Source organism: Cetorhinus maximus, chromosome 6 (genome assembly GCF_964194155.1).
Source record: "Cetorhinus maximus chromosome 6, sCetMax3.hap1.1, whole genome shotgun sequence".
Taxonomy (NCBI): domain Eukaryota; kingdom Metazoa; phylum Chordata; class Chondrichthyes; order Lamniformes; family Cetorhinidae; genus Cetorhinus; species Cetorhinus maximus.
Window position 1 is genome coordinate 156,941,096 of NC_135884.1, and position 18,866 is coordinate 156,959,961.

Genomic DNA, 18,866 nt, shown 5'->3' on the forward strand with positions numbered 1-18,866 from the left:
CAAGCCTGGATACTGTCCAGGTCTTGCTGCATTTGGACATGGACTGCATCAGTACCTGAGGAGTCGCAAATGGTGCTGAACATTGTGCAATCATCAGCAAACATCCCCACTTCTGACCTTATGATGAAAGGAAGGTCACTGATGAAGCAGCTGAAGATAGTTGGGCCGAGGACACTACCTTCAGGAACTCCTGCAGTGATGTCCTGCAGCTGAGATATTTACCTCCGGCAACCACAACCATCTTCCTTTGTGCTAGGTATGACTCCAACCAGTGGAGAGTTTTCCCCGATTCCCATTGACTCCAGTTTTGCTAGGGCTCCTTGATGCCACACTCGGTTAAATGCGGCCTTGATGTCAAGGGCAGTCACTCTCACCTCACCTTGGGAGTTCAGCTCTTTTGTCCATGTTTGAACCAAGGCTGTAATGAGGTCAGGAGCTGAGTGGCCCTGGCTGAACCCAAACTGAGTGTCAGTGAGCACGTTAATGCTAAGCAAGTGCCGTTTGATAGCACTGTTAATGACCCTTTCCATCACTTTACTGATGATCACGAGTAGACTTGAGATGGTAATTGGCCAGTTTGGATTTATCCTGCTTTTTGTGTACAAGACTTTCCTGGGCAATTTTCCACATTGCCGGATAGATGCCAGTGTACAATCAGTACTGGAACAGCTTGGCTAGGAGGCGCGACAAGTTATGGAGCACAAGTCTTCAGTACTATTGCTGGAATATTGTCAGAGCCCATAGCCTTTGCACTATCCAGTGCCTTCAGCCGTTTCTTGATATCACGTGGAGTGAACTGAATTGGCTGAAGATTGGCATCTGTGATGCTGGGGACCTTTTGGAGGAGGTCGAGGTGGATCATCCACTTGGCACTTCTGCCTGAAGATTGTAGCAAATTTCTTATCTTTCGCACTCGTGCTGGGCTCCCCCATCATTGAGGATGGGATTATTTGTGGAGTCTCCTCCTCTAGTGAGTTGTTCAATTGTCCACCATCATTCACGACTGCAGAGCTTAGATCTGATCTGTAGGTTGTGGGATTGCTTAGCTCTGTCTATCACTTGCTGCTTATGCTGCTTGGCACACAAGCAGTCCTGTGTCACAGCTTCACCAGGTTGACAACTCATTTTTAGGTATGCCTGGTGCTGCTCCTGGCATGCCCTCCTGCACTCTTCATTGAACCAGGGTTGATCCCCTGGATTGATGGTAATGGTAGAGTGGGGGTTATGCTGGGCCATGAGGTTACAGATTGTGGTTGAGTACAATTCTGCTGCTGATGATGGCCCACAGTGCTTCATGGATGTCCAGTCTTGAGTTACGAGATCTGTTCGAAATCTATCCTATTTAGCACGGTGGTAGTGCCACACAACATGATGGAGGGTATCCTCAATGTGAAGTCAGGACTCTGTCTCCACAACGACTCTGCGGTGGTCACTCCTACTGATAGTGCCATGGCAGGTTGGTGAGGATGAGGTCAAGTATGTTTTTCCCTCTTGGTTCCCTCACCACCGGCTGCAGGCCCAGTCCAGCAGCTATGTCCTTTAGGACTCGGCCAGCAGTGGTGCTACCGAGCCAATCTTGGACTCCACCCAGAGTACATTCTGCACCCTTGCCACCCTCAGCGCTTCCTCCAAGTACTGCTCAGCATGGAGGAGCACTGATTCATCAGCTGAGGGAGGACAGTATGTGGTAATCAGCAGGAGGCTTCCTTGCAGATGTTTGAACTGATGCCAAGAGACTTCATGGAGTCTGGTGTCGATGTTGAGAACTCCCATCTCTCACAATTTTGGCACTAGCCCCCAGATGGAGGACTTTGCAAGGTCGACAAGGTTGGGTTTGCCGTTGTCGTTTCCGGTGCCGAGATTGATGCTGGGTCTGCCTGGTTTCATTGTAGCAATTTAATATAACTGAGTGGTTTGCTAGGCCATTTCAGAATCAACCACATTTCTGCAGAACTGGAGTCACAGGTATAGGATTGTACAGGAAATTTGGCACATGTAGACGTGTAGGCACAGCAGATCTCCTTCCCTAAAGGGAAGTGAACCAGATGGGTTTTTATGATAATTGACAATGGTCTCATGGTCATCATTCGGCTTTTAAATTCAATTTCCACCGGGATTTGAACCCGGGTCCCCAGAGCTTTACCCTGGGTCTCTGGATTACTAGTCCAGCAACAGTACCACAATGCCATTGCCTCCCTCTTATACGAGTTTTATGGCCTCCTTACTCTTGTACTCAATGCCCCTATTAATATAGCTTAAGATACTTAATGCTTTATTAACTGCTCTCTCAACATGCCCTGTCATCTTCAATGACCTATGCACATATACACCGAGGTCCCTCTGTTCCTGCACCTCCTTTTGAGTTTATCTCATTATTTTATACTGTCTCCCCATATTCTTCCTGCCAAAATGAAATGCCAAAATCACACTTCTCTGTATTGAACTTCATCTGTCACTCGTCTGCCCAATCCACCAACATGTCTATGTTCTTTTGAAGTTCAAGGCTATCCTCATCACAGTTGACAATGTTTTCAATCTTCGTAACATCTGCAAATTTTGAAATCACGCCCTGCACACTACAGTCTGGTTCATTCATATATATCAGGAAGAGCAAAGGTCCCAACACTGACCTCCACGACAAACCTTCCTCCAATCTGAAAAACAACCATTTATCACTACTCTGTTTCCTGTCACTCAACCAATTTCTTATCCAAGTGCCTATTTTCCCTTTTGTTCCATGACCTAGAATTTTGCTCACAAGTCTGTCATGTGGCACTGTATCAAATGCCTTTTGAAAATCCATATACACCACATCAGCAGCATTGCCTTTATCAACCTTCTCTGTTACCTCCTCAAAAAACTCCAGCAAGTCAGTTAAACATGATTTTCCCTTAATGAATCCATGTTGGCTTTCCTTAATCATCCTGCACTTGTCCAAGTGACTACTGATTTTGTCCCAAACCATAGTTTCCAGAAGTTTCCCCACCACTGAGGTCAAACTAACTGGTCTGTAGTTGCCGGCTTTATCCTTGCACCCCTTTTTGAACAAGGATGTAACATTCACAGTTCTCCAGTCCTCTGGCACCATCCCTATCTAAGGAAGGCTGGTAGATTATCACTAGTAGCTTTGCAATTTCCACTCTCACGTCCCTCAGTACCTTTGGATGCATCTCATCTGGTCTTGGTACCTTATTTATTTTCAGTAAAGACAGCCTTGCCAACACCTTCTTCTCAATTGTAAATTCTTCTAGTATACAAGTTACCTCCTCTCTCACCTCAGCATGGGTAGCATTTTCTTTTTTGTAAAGATAGATGCAAAGTACTCGTTTAATACCTCTGCTATTTCTCCTGCCTCCATGTGCAAGTCCCCTTTTTTAGAATGGGGATGATCTATTAGCATTGAATGATACTGCACAGTAGGGCACTATTTAGCGCATGTTTCATGAATATATGAATATATTTAATATATATATATATATCAGAGAAAGACAGGATTTTTGGTCTCTCAGGAAATCAAGGGATATGGGGCAGACAGGAAAGTGGAGTTAAGACTGATGATCATCCATAATCATTGACTCATAGATGTTTTTAGCACAGAAAGAGATCACTCGGCCCACCGTGTCCGCGCCAGTCAGCAAAGATCTGACTACACTAATCCCATTTTCCAGCGCTTGGCCCATAGCCCTGGAGGTTAAGGCAACGCAAGTGAATATCTAAATACTTCTTAAATGTTATCAAAGTTTCTGCCTCAACTACTCTTTCAGGCAGAGAGTTCCAGACTCCCACCACCCTCCAGGTGAAAAAATTTCTCCTCAACTCCCTTCTTAGCCTTCTACCTCTTACCTTAAATCTAAGCCCCCTGGTTATTGAGCCCTTTACTAATGGAAAAAGCGCCTTCTTATCCACCTAATCTATGCCCCTCATGATTTTATATACTTCTATCATGTCCCCTCTCAACCTTCGCTGAGCCAAGGAAAACAACCCCAGCCTAGCCAATCTTTCCTCATAGCTCAGACCCTCCAACCCAGGCAACATCTTGGTAAATCTTCTCTGCACCGTCTCCAGTGCCATCACATCCTTCCTTCAATGTGGTGGCCAGAACTGCACACAGTACTCCAGTTGTGGCCTAACTAGCGTTTTATACAGTTCCAGCATAACCTCCCTGCTCTTGTATTCTATGCCTTGGCTAATAAAGTCAAGTATCCCATATGCCTTCTTAACCACCATATCTACCTGCCCTGCTATCTTCAGGGATCTAAGGATATGCACACCAAGGTCCCTCTGATCTTCTGTATTTTCCAGGGTCCCACCATTCATAGTATGGTATGTTAGCCCTCCCCAAGTGCATTACCTCACACTTTTCTGGGTTGAATTCCATTTGCCACTGCTCTGCCCACCTGACCAGTCCTTCGATATCCTCCTGCAGTTTACATCTATCCTCTTCACTATTACCACTCTACCAATTTTCATGTCATCCACGAACTTCTTGATTATACCCCCGACATTTAAGTCCAAATCATTTATGTACACCACAAACAGCAAGGGCCCCAGCACTGAGCCCATTGGAAACAGACTTCCAGTCACAGAAACAACCCTCTACCATCACCTTCAGCTTCCTGCCTCTCAGCCAATTTTGGATCCAACGTGCCACTTTGCCTGGGATCCCATGGGCTCTTACCTTCTTGGCCAGTCTGCCATGAGGGACCTTATCAATAGCCTTGCTAAAGTCCACATGAACCACAACAAATATATTGCCCTCAACAACACTCCTGGTTACCTCCTCAAAAAATTTGATCAAATTTGTGAAACACGACCTTCCCTTAACAAATCCATGCTGACTATCCCTGATTAATCCGTGTCTCTCCAAGTGCAGATATATTCTGTCCCTCCGAATTCTTTCCAGTAACTTCACCACCGAGGTTAGACTGACTGGCCTGTAATTTCTTGGTCTAACCCTTCCTCCCTTTTTTAAATAATGGGACAACGTTAGCGGTCCTCCAGTCACAGAATCTCACAGTGCAGAAGATGCCCTTCGGTCCATCGAGTCTGCACTGACACGTGAGAAATACCTGACCTATCTACCTATCTAATCCCATTTACCAGCACTTGGCCCATAGCCTTGAATGTTATGATGTGCCAAGTGCTCATCCAGGTACTTTTTAAAGGATGTGAAGCAACCCGCCTCCATTCCAAAACATCACCACCCTCTGGGTAAAAAAGTTTTCCCTCACATCCCCCCCGAAACCTCCTGCCCCTCACCTTGAACTTATGCCCCCTTGTGACTGACCCTTCAACTAAGGGGAACAGCTGCTCCCTATCCACGCCCCTCATAATCTTATACACCTCGATCAGGTCGCCCCTCAGTTTTCTCTGCTCCAACCAAAACAACCCAAGTCTATCCAACCTGTCTTTCATAACTTCAATGTTTCATCCCAGGCAACATCCTGGTGAATCTCCCCAGCAACCCCTCCAGTGCAATCACATCCTTCCTATAATGTGGTGACCAGAGCTGCACACAGTACTCCAGCTGCGGCCTCACCAAGATTCTATACAACTCCAACATGACCTCCCTACTTTTGTAATCTATGCCTCGATTGATAAAGGCAAGTGTCCCATATGCCTTTTTCACTACCCCTCTAACATGCCCCTCTGCCTTCAGAGATCTATAGACAAACACGCCAAGGTCCCTTTGTTCCTCAGAACTTCCTAGTGCCATGCCGTTCACTGAATACTTCCTTGTCAAATTGCTCCTTCCAAAGTGTATCACCTCACACTTCTCAGGGTTAAATTCCATCTGCCACTTATCTGCCCATTTGACCATCCCATCTATATCTTCCTGTAGCCCAAGACACTCAACCTCACTGTTAACCACCCGGCCAATCTTTGTGTCATCCGCAAACTTATGAATCCTACCCCCCACATAGTCATCTTTATATAAATGATGAATAATAGGGGACCCAGCACAGATCCCTGTGGTACGCCACTGGACACTGGCTTCCAGTCACTAAAGCATCCTTCTGTGATCACCCTCTGTCTCCTATAACTAAACCAATTTTGAATCCACCTTATCAAATTACCCTGTATCCCATGAGCATTTGCCTTCTTTATAAGTCTCCAATGTGGGACCTTGTCAAAGGCTTTGCTGAAATCCATTTAAACTACATCAGCTGCACTATCCTCATCTACACACCTGGTCATCTCCTCAAAAAATTCAATCAAATTTGTCAGGCATGACCTCCCTCTGACAAAGTCATGCTGACTATCCTTGATCAAACCTTGCATCTCCAAGGGGAGATAGATTCTCTCCTTCAGAATTTTCTACAATAGTTTCCCTACCACTGACGTGAGACTCACTGGCCTGTAGTTCCCTGGCTTATCTCTACAGCCCTTCTTAAATAGCAGAACCACATTAGCTGTTCTCCAGTCCTCTGGCACCTCCCCCATGGCCAGAGAGGAATTAAAAATTTGGGTCAGAGCCCCTGCGGTCTCCTCCCTTGCCTCCCTCAGCAGTCTGGGACACAAATCATCTGGACCTGGAGATTTGTCCACTTTTAAGCCTGCCAACACCTCCGACACCTTGTCACTCCCTATATCAATTTGCTCAAGAACCTTGCAGTCTCTCTCCCCGAGTTCGATACCTTCATCCTCATTCTCTTGGGTGAAGACGGATGTAAAGTATTCATTCAACACTCTAGCGATGCCCTCTGGCTCCACCCATAGATTGCCCCCTTGGTCCCTAATGGGCCCTACTCTTTCCCTGGTTATCCTCTTCCCATTGATATACTTATAGAATATCTTGGGATTTTTCCCTACTTTTACCAGCCAGAGCTTTCTCATATCCCCTTTGCTCTCCTAATTGCTTTCTTAAGCTCCACCCTGCACTTTCTGTACTCCACTAATGCCTCCGCTGATTTGCTTCCCTTGTACCTGCTCAAAGCCTCTCTTTTCCTTCTCATCGTATCCTGAATATCTCTGGTCACCCATGGTTCTCTGGGATTGTTACTCCTTCCTATCACCCTAGAGGGAACATGTTGAGCCTGTACCCTCCCTATTTCCTTTCTGAACGCCTCCCACTGCTCCTCTGTAGATTTCCCCACAAGGAGCTGTTCCCAGTCTACCTTGGCCAGATCCTGCCTTATTTTACTAAAATCCACTCAATCCAAAACATTTTTTTGCAACTTGTCTACTTCTTTGTCCATAACAAGCTTAAATTGTACCATGTTGTGGTCGCTGTCACTAAAATGCTCCCCCATCACCACCTCAGCCACCTGTCCAGCTTCATTCCCCAGAATTAGGTCCAGTACTGTGCCGTCCCTTGTTGGACTCTCTACATATTGACCTAAAAAGTTCTCCTGTACATATTTCAAGAAATCCAGTCCTCTGGCACCTCACCTGTGGCCAGAGAGGATTTTAAAATTACTGCCAGAGCCCCTGATATCTCTTCCCTTGCCTCCCTCAACAGCCTGGGATACATCTCATCTGGGCCTGTGGATTTATCCACTTTTAAGGCCGCTAAACCTGCTACCTCCTCTCTATGTAATTTCCTCCGATATTTCACAATCCTCCACCCTGATGTCTATACCTGCGTCGTCCTTTTCTACTGTGAAGACTGATGCAAAGTATTCATTGAGGACTGTACCCATGTCTCCCAGGTCCACACACACATTACGTCTACTGTCCCTAATTGGCCCTACTCTTTCCCTAGTTATTCTCTTGCTCTTTATACATTTAAAAAACCCCTTTACGTTTTCCTTTATGCTACCTGCCAATGCTTTCTCACGCACTCTCATAGGTTTCCTAATTTCTGAAGGAGAGTCATACAGACTCGAAACTTTAACTCTATCTTTCTCCACAGATGCTGTCAGACCTGCTGAGTTTTTCCAGCAGGTTTTTGTTTCAGATTTCCAGCATCTGTAGTTATTTGCATTTCCTTTTTAAGTTCCCCTCTACACTTTTTATAATCCTCCAGGGACTCTGCTGCCCTCGGTATCTGCCATAAGTTTCTCTTTTTTCTTAATCCTAACCTTTATGTCCCTTGACATCCAGAATTCTCCGGACTTAGTCCCCCAATTTTTCTTTATGGGAACATTATTTGCCCTGTACTCTCGCTATTTCCCCCTTGAATGCCTCCCACTTCTCTGACACAGTTTTATCTGCAAGTAGCTGCTCCCAGTCCACTTGGGCTAAATCGTATCTCATCTTAGTAAAATTAGCCTTTCCCTAGTTTAGAACTTTTATTCCCGGCCCAACCTTATCCTTTTCCATAACTATCCTAAATCTAACCGAGTTATGGTCACTATCTCCAAAATGCTCCCCTACTGATACGCCTTCCACCTGCCCTGGCTCATTTCCGAATATCAGGTCCAGAACTGCCCCTTCTCTTGTTGGGCTTTCTATATACTGGCTAAAAATGTTCTCCTGGATTCATCTTAAGAGTTTTGCTTCCTCCCTACCTTGCACACTAAAACTGTGTTAATATTTGGGTAGTTAAAATCCTCTACTATTACTACCTTATTATTCTTACACTTCTCTGAAATTTGATTACATATTTGAACCTCTGTCTCTCCCTGACTGTTTGGGGGCCTATAGTACACACCCAACAGCGTGTTTGCCCCTTTTGTGTTTTTACTTCTACCCAGATGGCCTCATTCGATGATCCTTCCAAGATATCATCCTTCCTCACTGCTATAATTGATTCCTTGATCAATATTGCAACTCCCCCACCTCTTCTATCCCCCTATCTCATCTGAATACCCTATAACCAGGAATGTTGAGCTGCCAATCCTGCCCTTCTTTTAGCCAAGTCTCAGTCATAGCTATGATCTCATACTCCCATGTGCCTACCTGTGCCCTCAGCTCGTCTGTTTTATTCTTCAGGCTCCTTGCATTAAAAGATATTCCATTTAGCCTTGCTAAATTCACTTCTTTCTTAGCTACCTATGTTTCTTCAGCTTTCCAGACTCGCTTACTAGCATCATATTAAATAGCAGAACAGGGTTGAGGGGCTGTGTAGTCCTGCTCCTAATTATGCTCTTCTGTTCAATATGCCTGTGTTAGCTCTTTGGTAGAGCTAACCAATTAACCAAGCTTATCTCCTCGTTACTTCTAACTTATCCAATGTTGTTATCGACTCCTTCTTTACTGCCAAATTGGCAGCATCCTCTTCTCCAGAGAAGATGAATACAAAAAGGCAAAAACAGAAGCAATGTCAGTGGACTCACAGTCCAGAGGCCCAGGCTAAAGGTCTGGGAATACATGTACAAATCCCACCACATCAGCTGTTGAAATTTAAATTCAATTAATAAGTCTAGAATTAAAAAGCCAGTCTTAATAACCATGAAACCATCAATGATTGTCGTAAAAACCCCTGTGGGTCACTAATATCCTTTAGGGAAGGAAATCTGCCATCCTTACCTGGTCTGGCCTACATGTGGCTCCAGACCCACAGCAATGTGGTTGACTCTGAAATGCCCTTTCCCTTCCTAGCAAGCCACTCAAGTTGTATCAAAACTGCTACAGGAAAGTCAAGGAGGAATGAAACCACCGGATATTGATCTAAGCACTGGAAACAATCCTTTACAGTTGCTGGGTCAAAATCCTGGAACTCCCTTCCAAACAGCAGTGTGTGTGTTCCTATACTAGAGGGGGCTGCAGCAGGGCAACTAGGGATGGGTAAAAAGTGCTGGCGTAGGAGGAGTAGGCCATTTGGCCCTTCCAGCCTGCTCTGCAATTGGCTGAGCTGCTTACAGTCTCAACTCCACTTTCCTGTCTGCCCCCCATAACCCTTGTCTCTCAAAAATCTATCTAACTCAGCCTTGAAAATATTCAATGACCCAGCCTCTGCTTTTTGGGGAAGAGAAAAAAATTCTCATCTCTGTTTTAAAAGCGACACCTCTTTTTCTTAAACTGTGTCGCCTAGTTCTAGTCACCCATTGAAGAGGAAACAAGTCGCCTCAGTGTCTTATTGAAATATATATCACCTCTTACTGAGTAAAGGCCCAACCTGTTTAACCTTTCTTCATAAGATAAGCCCTTCATCCCATAAATAAGTCAAATGAGCCATCTCTGAATTGCTTCTAATGCGATTATATCCCTTTTCAAATAAGGAGATAAAACTGCACACACTACTTCAGATGTGGTCTCACCACGGCCCTGTACAGCTGCAGTAAAACTTCCCTACTTTTATATTCCATTCCCATTGCAATAAACACCAACATCATTTGCCTTCCTGATCACTTGCTGCACCTGCATACTAATATTTTGTGATTCATGAACCAGGACACCCAGATCCCTCTGTACCTCAGAATTCTGCAATCTCTCTCCATTTAAATAGTATACTGCTTTTCTATTCTTACTGTCAAAGTGGACAAGTTCACAATTTCCCACATTATGCTCCATCTGCTAAATTTTTACCCACTCACATAACCTACCTATATCCCTTTGTAGACTCTTTGCCTCCTCTTGACAATTTACTTTTCTATCTATCTTGGTGTCATCGGCAAATTCAGCTGCCATGCATTTGGTCCCTTCATCCAAGTCATTGATATAGATTGTAAATAGTTGAGCACTGATCCCTGTGGTTACAACTTGCTGACCTGAAAATGACTCATTTATCCCTGCTCTCTGCTTCCTGTTACCTTTATCCATGCTAATATGTTACCCCCTATATCATGTTCTCTTGTCTTGTGTAGTAACCTTTGATGTGGCACATTATCAAATGCCTTTTGGAAATCCAAGTAGACCGCATCTACAGGTTTCCCTTTATCCGCCTTACATGTTACTTTCTCAAAGAACTCTAATAAATAGTTAAACACAATTTCTCTTTCACAAAACCATTTTGACTCTGCTTGATCCCATTATGCTTTTCTAAGTATCCTGCTATAACGTCCCTAATAATGAATTCTAGCAACTTTCCTGTGGCAGATGTTAGGCTAACTGGCTTATAGTTTATAGTCTATAATTAGATAATTGGAGCCCCCCAGAATCACTACCTTATAGTTCTCGCATCAGAAAAGAGTAATTTGTTCCCTTAAGAGAGCTCACTGTAAGTATGGTGTTGAAAATTCTTTTAGGGATAAAGTGGAACTGGACACTTCCTCATAGGCACTCTGATCTCAACAAAAGATCTTACAAATTGCAATCCCATTGCAGGCTTTCTCTTTGTCTGAAAATAGATGAGGAAGTTGTAGTGGAATCATAAGCTCCCCCTTCCACCTCTATGTGATTTGACTAGGAGTCCCTCTGTATGGAAAATAATTTAACAGCAATAATGGAACAAGCGGCTAAATTTGACATCCAAATATTTGCACCCAATTGCCTATTTGAACTCTCCTTATTCTGCACTGAAATCCTTGGTCAACACAAAAATAGGTCAAACTCATGGATTCCCCTGTAGATTCTAGAATGTGAACCTGACAGGTGTATGCAGCTGGACAGACTATTGCCATCACACCACTGACAAAAGTCACTTGCTAGAGACAGAAAATTTTACTGTTTGTGCCCTATTATAAGAGGCCAATCATTTGAGAAATATCTCAGTTCTCTCTTAAAACCAATTCTTAACTCATGATATCTCCTACTCTGCCTCGTGGAGGGGGGAGTATAAAAGAGTTAATCTGTTGAACTGAGAGCAGGATAAAAGCTGGACAGAGCTGATGCATCCATACATATGCTGTTTCATGAATCCTACCTTGATCTGCTTCCAGAATAGGAACTGTGTCTGGAGGAATGGCTGGAATAGGAACTGTAAGAGGAAGATCTTGAGTGCGACCTTGATCGTGACCTGGATGAGCCAGATCCTGAATAGGAAGAAGAACGAGAAGACGACCTGAAAAACATTTAAAAAGAAGCAATGTTGACTTCAAAATATCATAGTTTATTGCAGCACACATTGTCACAGGTAGCAGGATAACCCTAAAGTTTCCCAAAGAATCCAAAGATTTTGGGAAGATCCCAGCAGATTGTAAAATTGCAATATAACACAAGAAAAGAGGGAGTCAGAAAGCAGGAATCTGTAGGTCAGTCTAACAACTAACAGGGGAAATGAACTGGGTCACAGTAAATTTATGAGTCACTGAAACTTAACCAGGTACCAAAATTGCCCTTTTCTCAATATTAAAACACACAACTCTCCAAAACATGCCAATTCCGCAGGTCATTCTTAATGCCATATTCTGAGGAAGTTGCAGATGCATAAGGTAAGAGAAAGTTTGGCTCCAGAGAAAGTGGCAGGCCTATACTGGGTACAGGATCTATATCTCACTGACTAGATAGGAGTGGCTCTAGATGGGAGTTAAAAATCACATATCGATACGAGCAGAGTACTTCAGGTAGATTTTCTTATCACTCTTTCCCCATTCTTGGCATAAGACTAGAACAACACATTCAAAATGCATTGATCCTGCCTGTTGTAGGGTGTTGGTTACAGTTCTGTAGGTCTGAAAAAGTCTTTGTAGTCATACATAGGTTAATTGTAAATTTTTATTGACTCTTAGAACTATTTACAAATATACAGTAAAGGGTGCAAGCTAGGAGCTGTATCCATGCTTGCTGGTAACACGGCTCTGTCCAACACTACTGACTCTGAGTGCAGGTCGTATGCTCTCTTATATCACTGTGTGAGCAGTACTGAACTCAGTCCCATGTGCAAGACTCTTTTACTATCCTGTCCTGGCCCAGGATTCCTGGAATTTCATCTCTGGTCACATGGTCTGGGAGGTGCTTGTGGGGGGGCGGAGGAGAGAGTGGCATCTTTAGCTTAGTCCTTATGGGGCTTAGTGAAAAAATAGTACCTTTCATGACTTCAGGGCACTCCAAACTGCTTCACAGCCAATGAAGTACTTTCTAAAGTGTAGTCACTGTTGGGATGTAGGAAACAAAGCAGACAATTTGAGCACTGCAAGCTCCCCAAAACAGTGATGTGATAACCTACTAGGCAATCTGTTCTAGTGATGTTGATTGAGGATTAAATATTGGCCAGGACATCAGTGATAACTCCCCTGCCCTTCTTCAAAATAGAGCCATGGGATCTCTTACATCCACCTGAGAGGGCAAAGGGGCCTTGGCTTACTGTATCAACTAAGAAATAATACCTCCAACAGTGCAGCACGTCTCTAGTACTGGAGAGTCTTTGATTTTTGTGCATAAGTCACTGGTGTGGAAGTGTGGATACCACAACCTTCTGAATCAGGTACAAGAGTTATATCCAGTGAACTACAGTTGAGACAAGAAAGTCAAAGGTTTTCCAGGTTGGCCTTGAAAAACAGCACCTACTGGCTGTAATTTCCATTGGCAGCCAATAGATCGTGTTTGGACTTTGCCCATCTATTTAAATATTTAAAGCCTAGCTGAAATTCTTCTGCCTATTCCCAGATCCAGTGGAGCTCCAGGTTAGGCCACAGCGTCATCTTTTCTATGTACTATTGTGATGAAGGGCCAAGTCAACAGTGCAGATGGAAAACAAAATGGAAGGCTGCAAGCATACACCCACACTACTTCTCCTACCACCCACTCCACCTTCGTTTAAATAGCATGGTTGGGCTTTGCTTTCAGCAGGCACTGGCACACCTCCCTTCCTAAGGAAAGCACTGTAACCTCAAGGCATTATTAAAGGGAAGAGCCCAAGTGTCCAACCTTTTCTCCATGACCTTCGTACCAAGGCAATTGGGTATTTCTGCAAGGGGGAGTAGGAAGGCCATGAAAGTTGGGCCTTCCCATTTTTCAAACCCATTTCGCTGATGACCTTGGATTAGATTTGTTGAAACTGCAGTTAGTTCCAAAATCCAACGTACCTCGACGAGCCAGAGACTGAAACGGACGACCCAGATGTTCTTCGTCGCTTACGCCCACGGCCTGGTGATGTTGTTGAAACTGGCCTTTTTTTGGGTGATTTGGATCGGCGCCAAGGGTCTTTCCATTCATCTGCTCGTTTTACAGTAGTCGTTGGAGCAGCTTCTTTCTTGGGTGGTTCTACTTGCCGGCTAGAAATTACAATCAAGTTGGTTAGTATTTAGATTCTAGACTTAAAGATCAACTCCACATGACTATTAGGTACTGAAAGATTGACAACTAGTGCAATATTATGCTGCTCTCACAAATAGATTCCTTCTCCCTTGAGCTTGAGCCTGCCCACCATCCACAAGGCACAAGTCAGGAGTGTGATGTAATATTGTTCACTTATCTGGATGAGTGTAGCTCCAACAACACTCAAGAAGCTCCACGCCATCCAATAAAAAGCAGCCTACTTGAGTGGCACCCCATCTGTCAACTTAAACATTCACTCCCTCCACCACAGACACATAGTTGCAGCAGTGTGTGCCATCTACAAGATGCACTGCAGGCAGCAGCTGGCCATGACTACTCCAACAGCACCTTCCAAACCCATGATCTCAACCATCTGCTTCTATGGGAGTCAAGGGTTATGGCAGGGGGTTGGTAGACAGGAAAGTGGAGTTGAGGCCACAACCAGATCAGCCATGATCTTACTGAATGGCGGAGCAAGCCCAAAGGGCTGAATAGCCCACTCCTGCTCCTAAGTCCTATGTTCCTATGTTCCCAACTAGAAGGACGATGGCAGCAGATGCATGGGAACAAGTTCCCCTCCAAGTCACTCACCACACTGACATGGAATTATGTTGCCATTCTTTCACTGTTGCTGGAACAAAATCATCCTCCGTAACAGCACTGTGGGTGTACCCACACTAGATGGACTGCAGCGATTCAAGGCAGCAGCTCACCTCCACCATCTCAAGAAGAATTAGGGATGACCAGCGAAACTCAAGTCCCAGGATTGAATAACAAAAAAAATCCCATGTATTTCTTGTCCCCTAGAGCTTGTACCATCAGCTAATGGGAACAGCTTTTCTTTGTCTACCTTATCAAAACCTATCATAATCCTGTACAGTTCTATCAAATCTCTCAACTTTCTTTGCTCCAAAGAGAACAACCCCAGCTTCTCCAACCTAAACTTGTGATTAAAATGCCTCATCCCTGGAACCATTTTGGTAAATCTCTTCTGCGTCCTCTCAAGGACCCTTATATTCTTCCTACTGTGTGGTGACCAGGACTAGATGCAATACTCTGGTTGTGGTTGAACCAGAGCTTTATAAAGGTTAATCACAACTTCCCTGCATTTGCACTCAATACTCCATCTGGTATATAAAATGTTAAAATGGCACAAAAAAGGTGAACCCAAAATACTAAGAAAGTTCAGGTTGGCAGGAACAAGAGACATAACCATAAATTATTCAAAAGTAAATCTAAAGCCAATGTATCAAGGAAAAATTAAAACTTCTTTACTCAGTAGATGGTTGGTCCAAACATTCTCCCAGAAAGGGAGAAGGAAAACGATAGGGACATACAAAAGACAGCTTGGGGCTTTATTATTTTGGTGTTATCCCTCCAAGTAGGTTTTCTGGCGTCGTAGTGAAAAGGACTGTCTTCTAATCAAACCGGCACTTGCAACAAACGTGACCAGGCATTCAAAAAAGCTATTTTGGGAGTTAGCAAACAATATTCCTAATATGCCATTGATATACACACTGGAATAGCAAGTATGGACCAGAAACTGATGGACTGTGCATCTTAGGCCACAAGTATTAATTAGCATAAGAAATAATCTGGCAGAATCAAAAGTCATACAGCGTGCCAATCACAGTTTCATTTAATTTTTAGAATTAGTCACAAACAATTAATCCCCTTAAAGCTCTCAGATCACTGAAGGAACCCTTAATCTGGACTGATATCCGAGAGTTGTTAATTCACGACGTTCAATATTTACAGTGTGTTCCACTAAGCCGGTTAGTGCAGATACAACTACCAACACACAAGCAGCAGAGGGTCCAAGAGAAATAAATGAACAATCCTCTACAGATGGAGCTTCATCACCTTGATATCCCAGAAAGATGATGCTAATTGGCTCCTATCAGTTGGCTCCTATGGGAGAGGTCTATAAATTTTGGTCGCACTGCTAATTACAAGCATTAATACTTTAATCTATTCAATTGACTTGATATTGAACAGTGTCAGCCTAATCTAATCTTTAATTAATCCCACCAATTTCAGCCACAGGTCTTGACTGCAAATTAGTAATCAGCAAATCAGCTAGTGCAGAATTAATTAACTAACTAAAACTGTCTTAATAACCTCATTAATTAGTTAACCGTACCAACTTTGAGGTGTCAGCTGTGGCTCAGTCCATAGCACCCTCGCCTTTGAATCAGAAGGTTGTGGGTTCATGTCCCACTCCCGGAAAAACCAAGAACTGTGAATGTACTCGAAAGAGTTACATGCGATCTGTTGATAACTCGAAAGAGTTACCAACTAATGTCTTGCCTATTAATATTTAAGTACTGCTACTTATGATTCTGAAGTTAATAAACAATTGTGCACCACTTGCTATCCAACTTCTTTCATGATTTGGCAATAAAGGATTAATTCATTCATTCCAATTTATGTGTACTGTAACTAGAGTGGTAAATTAATACAAATGCAATCTGACTGGGTGATGCAAGATAGGTCAGCAAGCCAATTCTAGACATCATTAATTCCTAACTGGGCTTGTTACCCAAGATATTTTCTTAAAGATTTATGGTGAAGGTGGTTTATGTCTGATGCACCTTTGATTATTATTTAGATCAAAGCACCCATTCAGTGTTCTTATAATGAAGTACAATGGGTACAGGCTTGTTATGGTTGATGGGAGCAAGAGGATGATTTTACACTTAATAAGTACATTGCCACTTTAAAATGATTTGTCCCAAAATGTATTGCTTACACATCTTAAATCAACCTTGGGGCATGACAGTTGTCTTTTAAAAACACTTGTAAGCAGTTGAACCACTACAGAAATTTAGAGTCAGCTAAGAGTATTCAGGATTCAGAGTTGCACCAAAATTTAACCTGTAAATGAACATATGTTTTCAGGATGGAAATTCAGGTTAAAAGATGTATGAAAGCAACTGCACAATGCTGGGAGGGTGGAAGTGCTCAATGCGCATAAGGTGCCACATACACAAGATAAGAGCTCATGGTAAAAACAAAAATACCTGGAAAAACTCAGCAGGTCTGACAGCATCTGCAGAGAGGAATACAGTTAACGTTTTAAGTCCGTATGACTCTTCAACAGAAGAGCTCATGGTGTTGGGTGTGATATATTAGCACGGATAGAGGGTTGGCTAACGAACAGGAAGCAGAGAGTCAGGATAAACAGGTCATTTTCAGATTGGCAAACAGTAACATGGAGAGTACTGCAGGGAAGAGTGCTGGGGTCTCAACTATTTGCAATCTATTTTAAGGGGTAAAGTGTATTGCAGTCAAATTTGCTAATGATACAAAAATAGGTAAGAAGTTCTGAGGAGGATACAAATATAGTTAAGTGAGTAGGCAAAAATTTGGCAGATGAAGTATAATGTGGGAAGATGTCAGGATATCCACTTTGGTTTAAATAGAGAGAGATTGCAGAACACTGCAGTACAGAGGGATCTGGTACATGAATCACAAAAACGTTAGCATGCAGATAATTACGAAGGCAATTGGAATGTTGGCCTTTAGTGAGAGGAGGATGGGATTTAAAAGTAGGGAAGTCTCGTTACAACTGTACAAGGCATTGATGAGACCACACCCAGAATACTATGTACAGTTTTGGTCTCATTTAAGGAGGGCTATGCTTGTATTGGTGAGAGTTCAAAGAAGGTTCACTAGGTTGATTCCTAAGGTCAAGGAGGTCTTAAGAGGAAAGATTGAGCAGGTTCGGCCTGTTACTCATTGGAGTTTAGAGGAATGAGAGGTGATCTTATTGAAACATATAAGATTTGAGGGGGCTTTATTTTCTTTTTAGTCATTGATGGGGTGTGGGCTTCGCTGGCTGGGCCAGCATTTATTGCCCATCCCTATTGCCCTTGAGGTGGTGGTGATGAGCTGCCTTCTTGAACTGCCGCAGTCCATGTGGTGTAGGTACACCCACAGTGCTGTTAGGAAGGGAGTTCCAGGATTTTGACCCAGCGATAGTGATGGAACGGCGATATATTTCCAAGTCAGGATGGTGAGTGACTTGGAGGGGAACTTCCAGGTGGTGGTGTTCCCATCTATCTGTTGCCCTTGTCCTTCTAGATGATAGTGGTCGTGGGTTTGGAAGGTGCTGTCGAAGGAGCCTTGATGAATTCCTGCAAAGCATCTTGTAGATGGTGCACACTGCTGCTACTGTGCATCGGTGGTGGAGGGAGTGAATGTTTGTGGATGTAGCGACAATCAAGCAGGCTGCTTTGTCCTGGATGATATCAAGCTTCATGAGTGTTATGGGAGCTGAACTCATCCAGGCAAGTGGGGAGTATTCCATCACACTCCTGACTTGTGCCTTGAAGATGGTGTACAGGCTTTGGGAGTCAGGAAGTGAGTTACTCGTCGCAGGATTCCTAGCCTCTGACCTGCTCTTGGAGCCACAGTGTTTATATGGTTAGTCCAGTTTAGTTTCTGGTCAATGGTAACCCCCAGGATGTTGATAGTAGGGGATTCAGTGATAGTAATGCCATTGAATATCAAGGGGTAATGGTTGGATTCTCTCTTGGTGGAGAAGGTCATTGCCTGACACTTGTGTGGCACAAATGTTACTTGCGACTTGTCAGCCAATGCCTGGATACTGTCCAGTTCTTGCTGCATTTGGACATGGACTGCTTCAGTATCTGAGAAGTCACGAATGGTGAACATTGTGTAATCATCAGCGAACATCCCCACTTCTGTCCTTACGATGGGAGGAAGATCATTGATGAAGCAGCTAAGATGGTTGGGCCGAGGACACTACCCTGAGGAACTCCTGTGGTGCTGTCCTGGATCTGAGATGACTGACCTCCAACAACCACAACTATCTTCTT

The 18,866-nt window shown here is 43.7% G+C and overlaps 1 protein-coding gene across 2 annotated transcripts in view; it reads right to left on the reverse strand.

Moving 5' to 3' along the window:
• zc3h18 (zinc finger CCCH-type containing 18) overlaps nucleotides 1-18,866 on the reverse strand; it is a 203,110-nt gene that overhangs the window by 30,182 nt on the left and 154,062 nt on the right. For both annotated transcript variants that reach the window (XM_078544708.1, XM_078544707.1), the window contains exons 10-11: nucleotides 13,791-13,979; nucleotides 11,690-11,827 (exon numbers count right to left, since the gene is read on the reverse strand). In XM_078544708.1, the coding sequence (XP_078400834.1) occupies nucleotides 11,690-11,827; nucleotides 13,791-13,979 (327 nt within the window). The remainder of the gene's footprint in view (nucleotides 1-11,689; nucleotides 11,828-13,790; nucleotides 13,980-18,866) is intronic.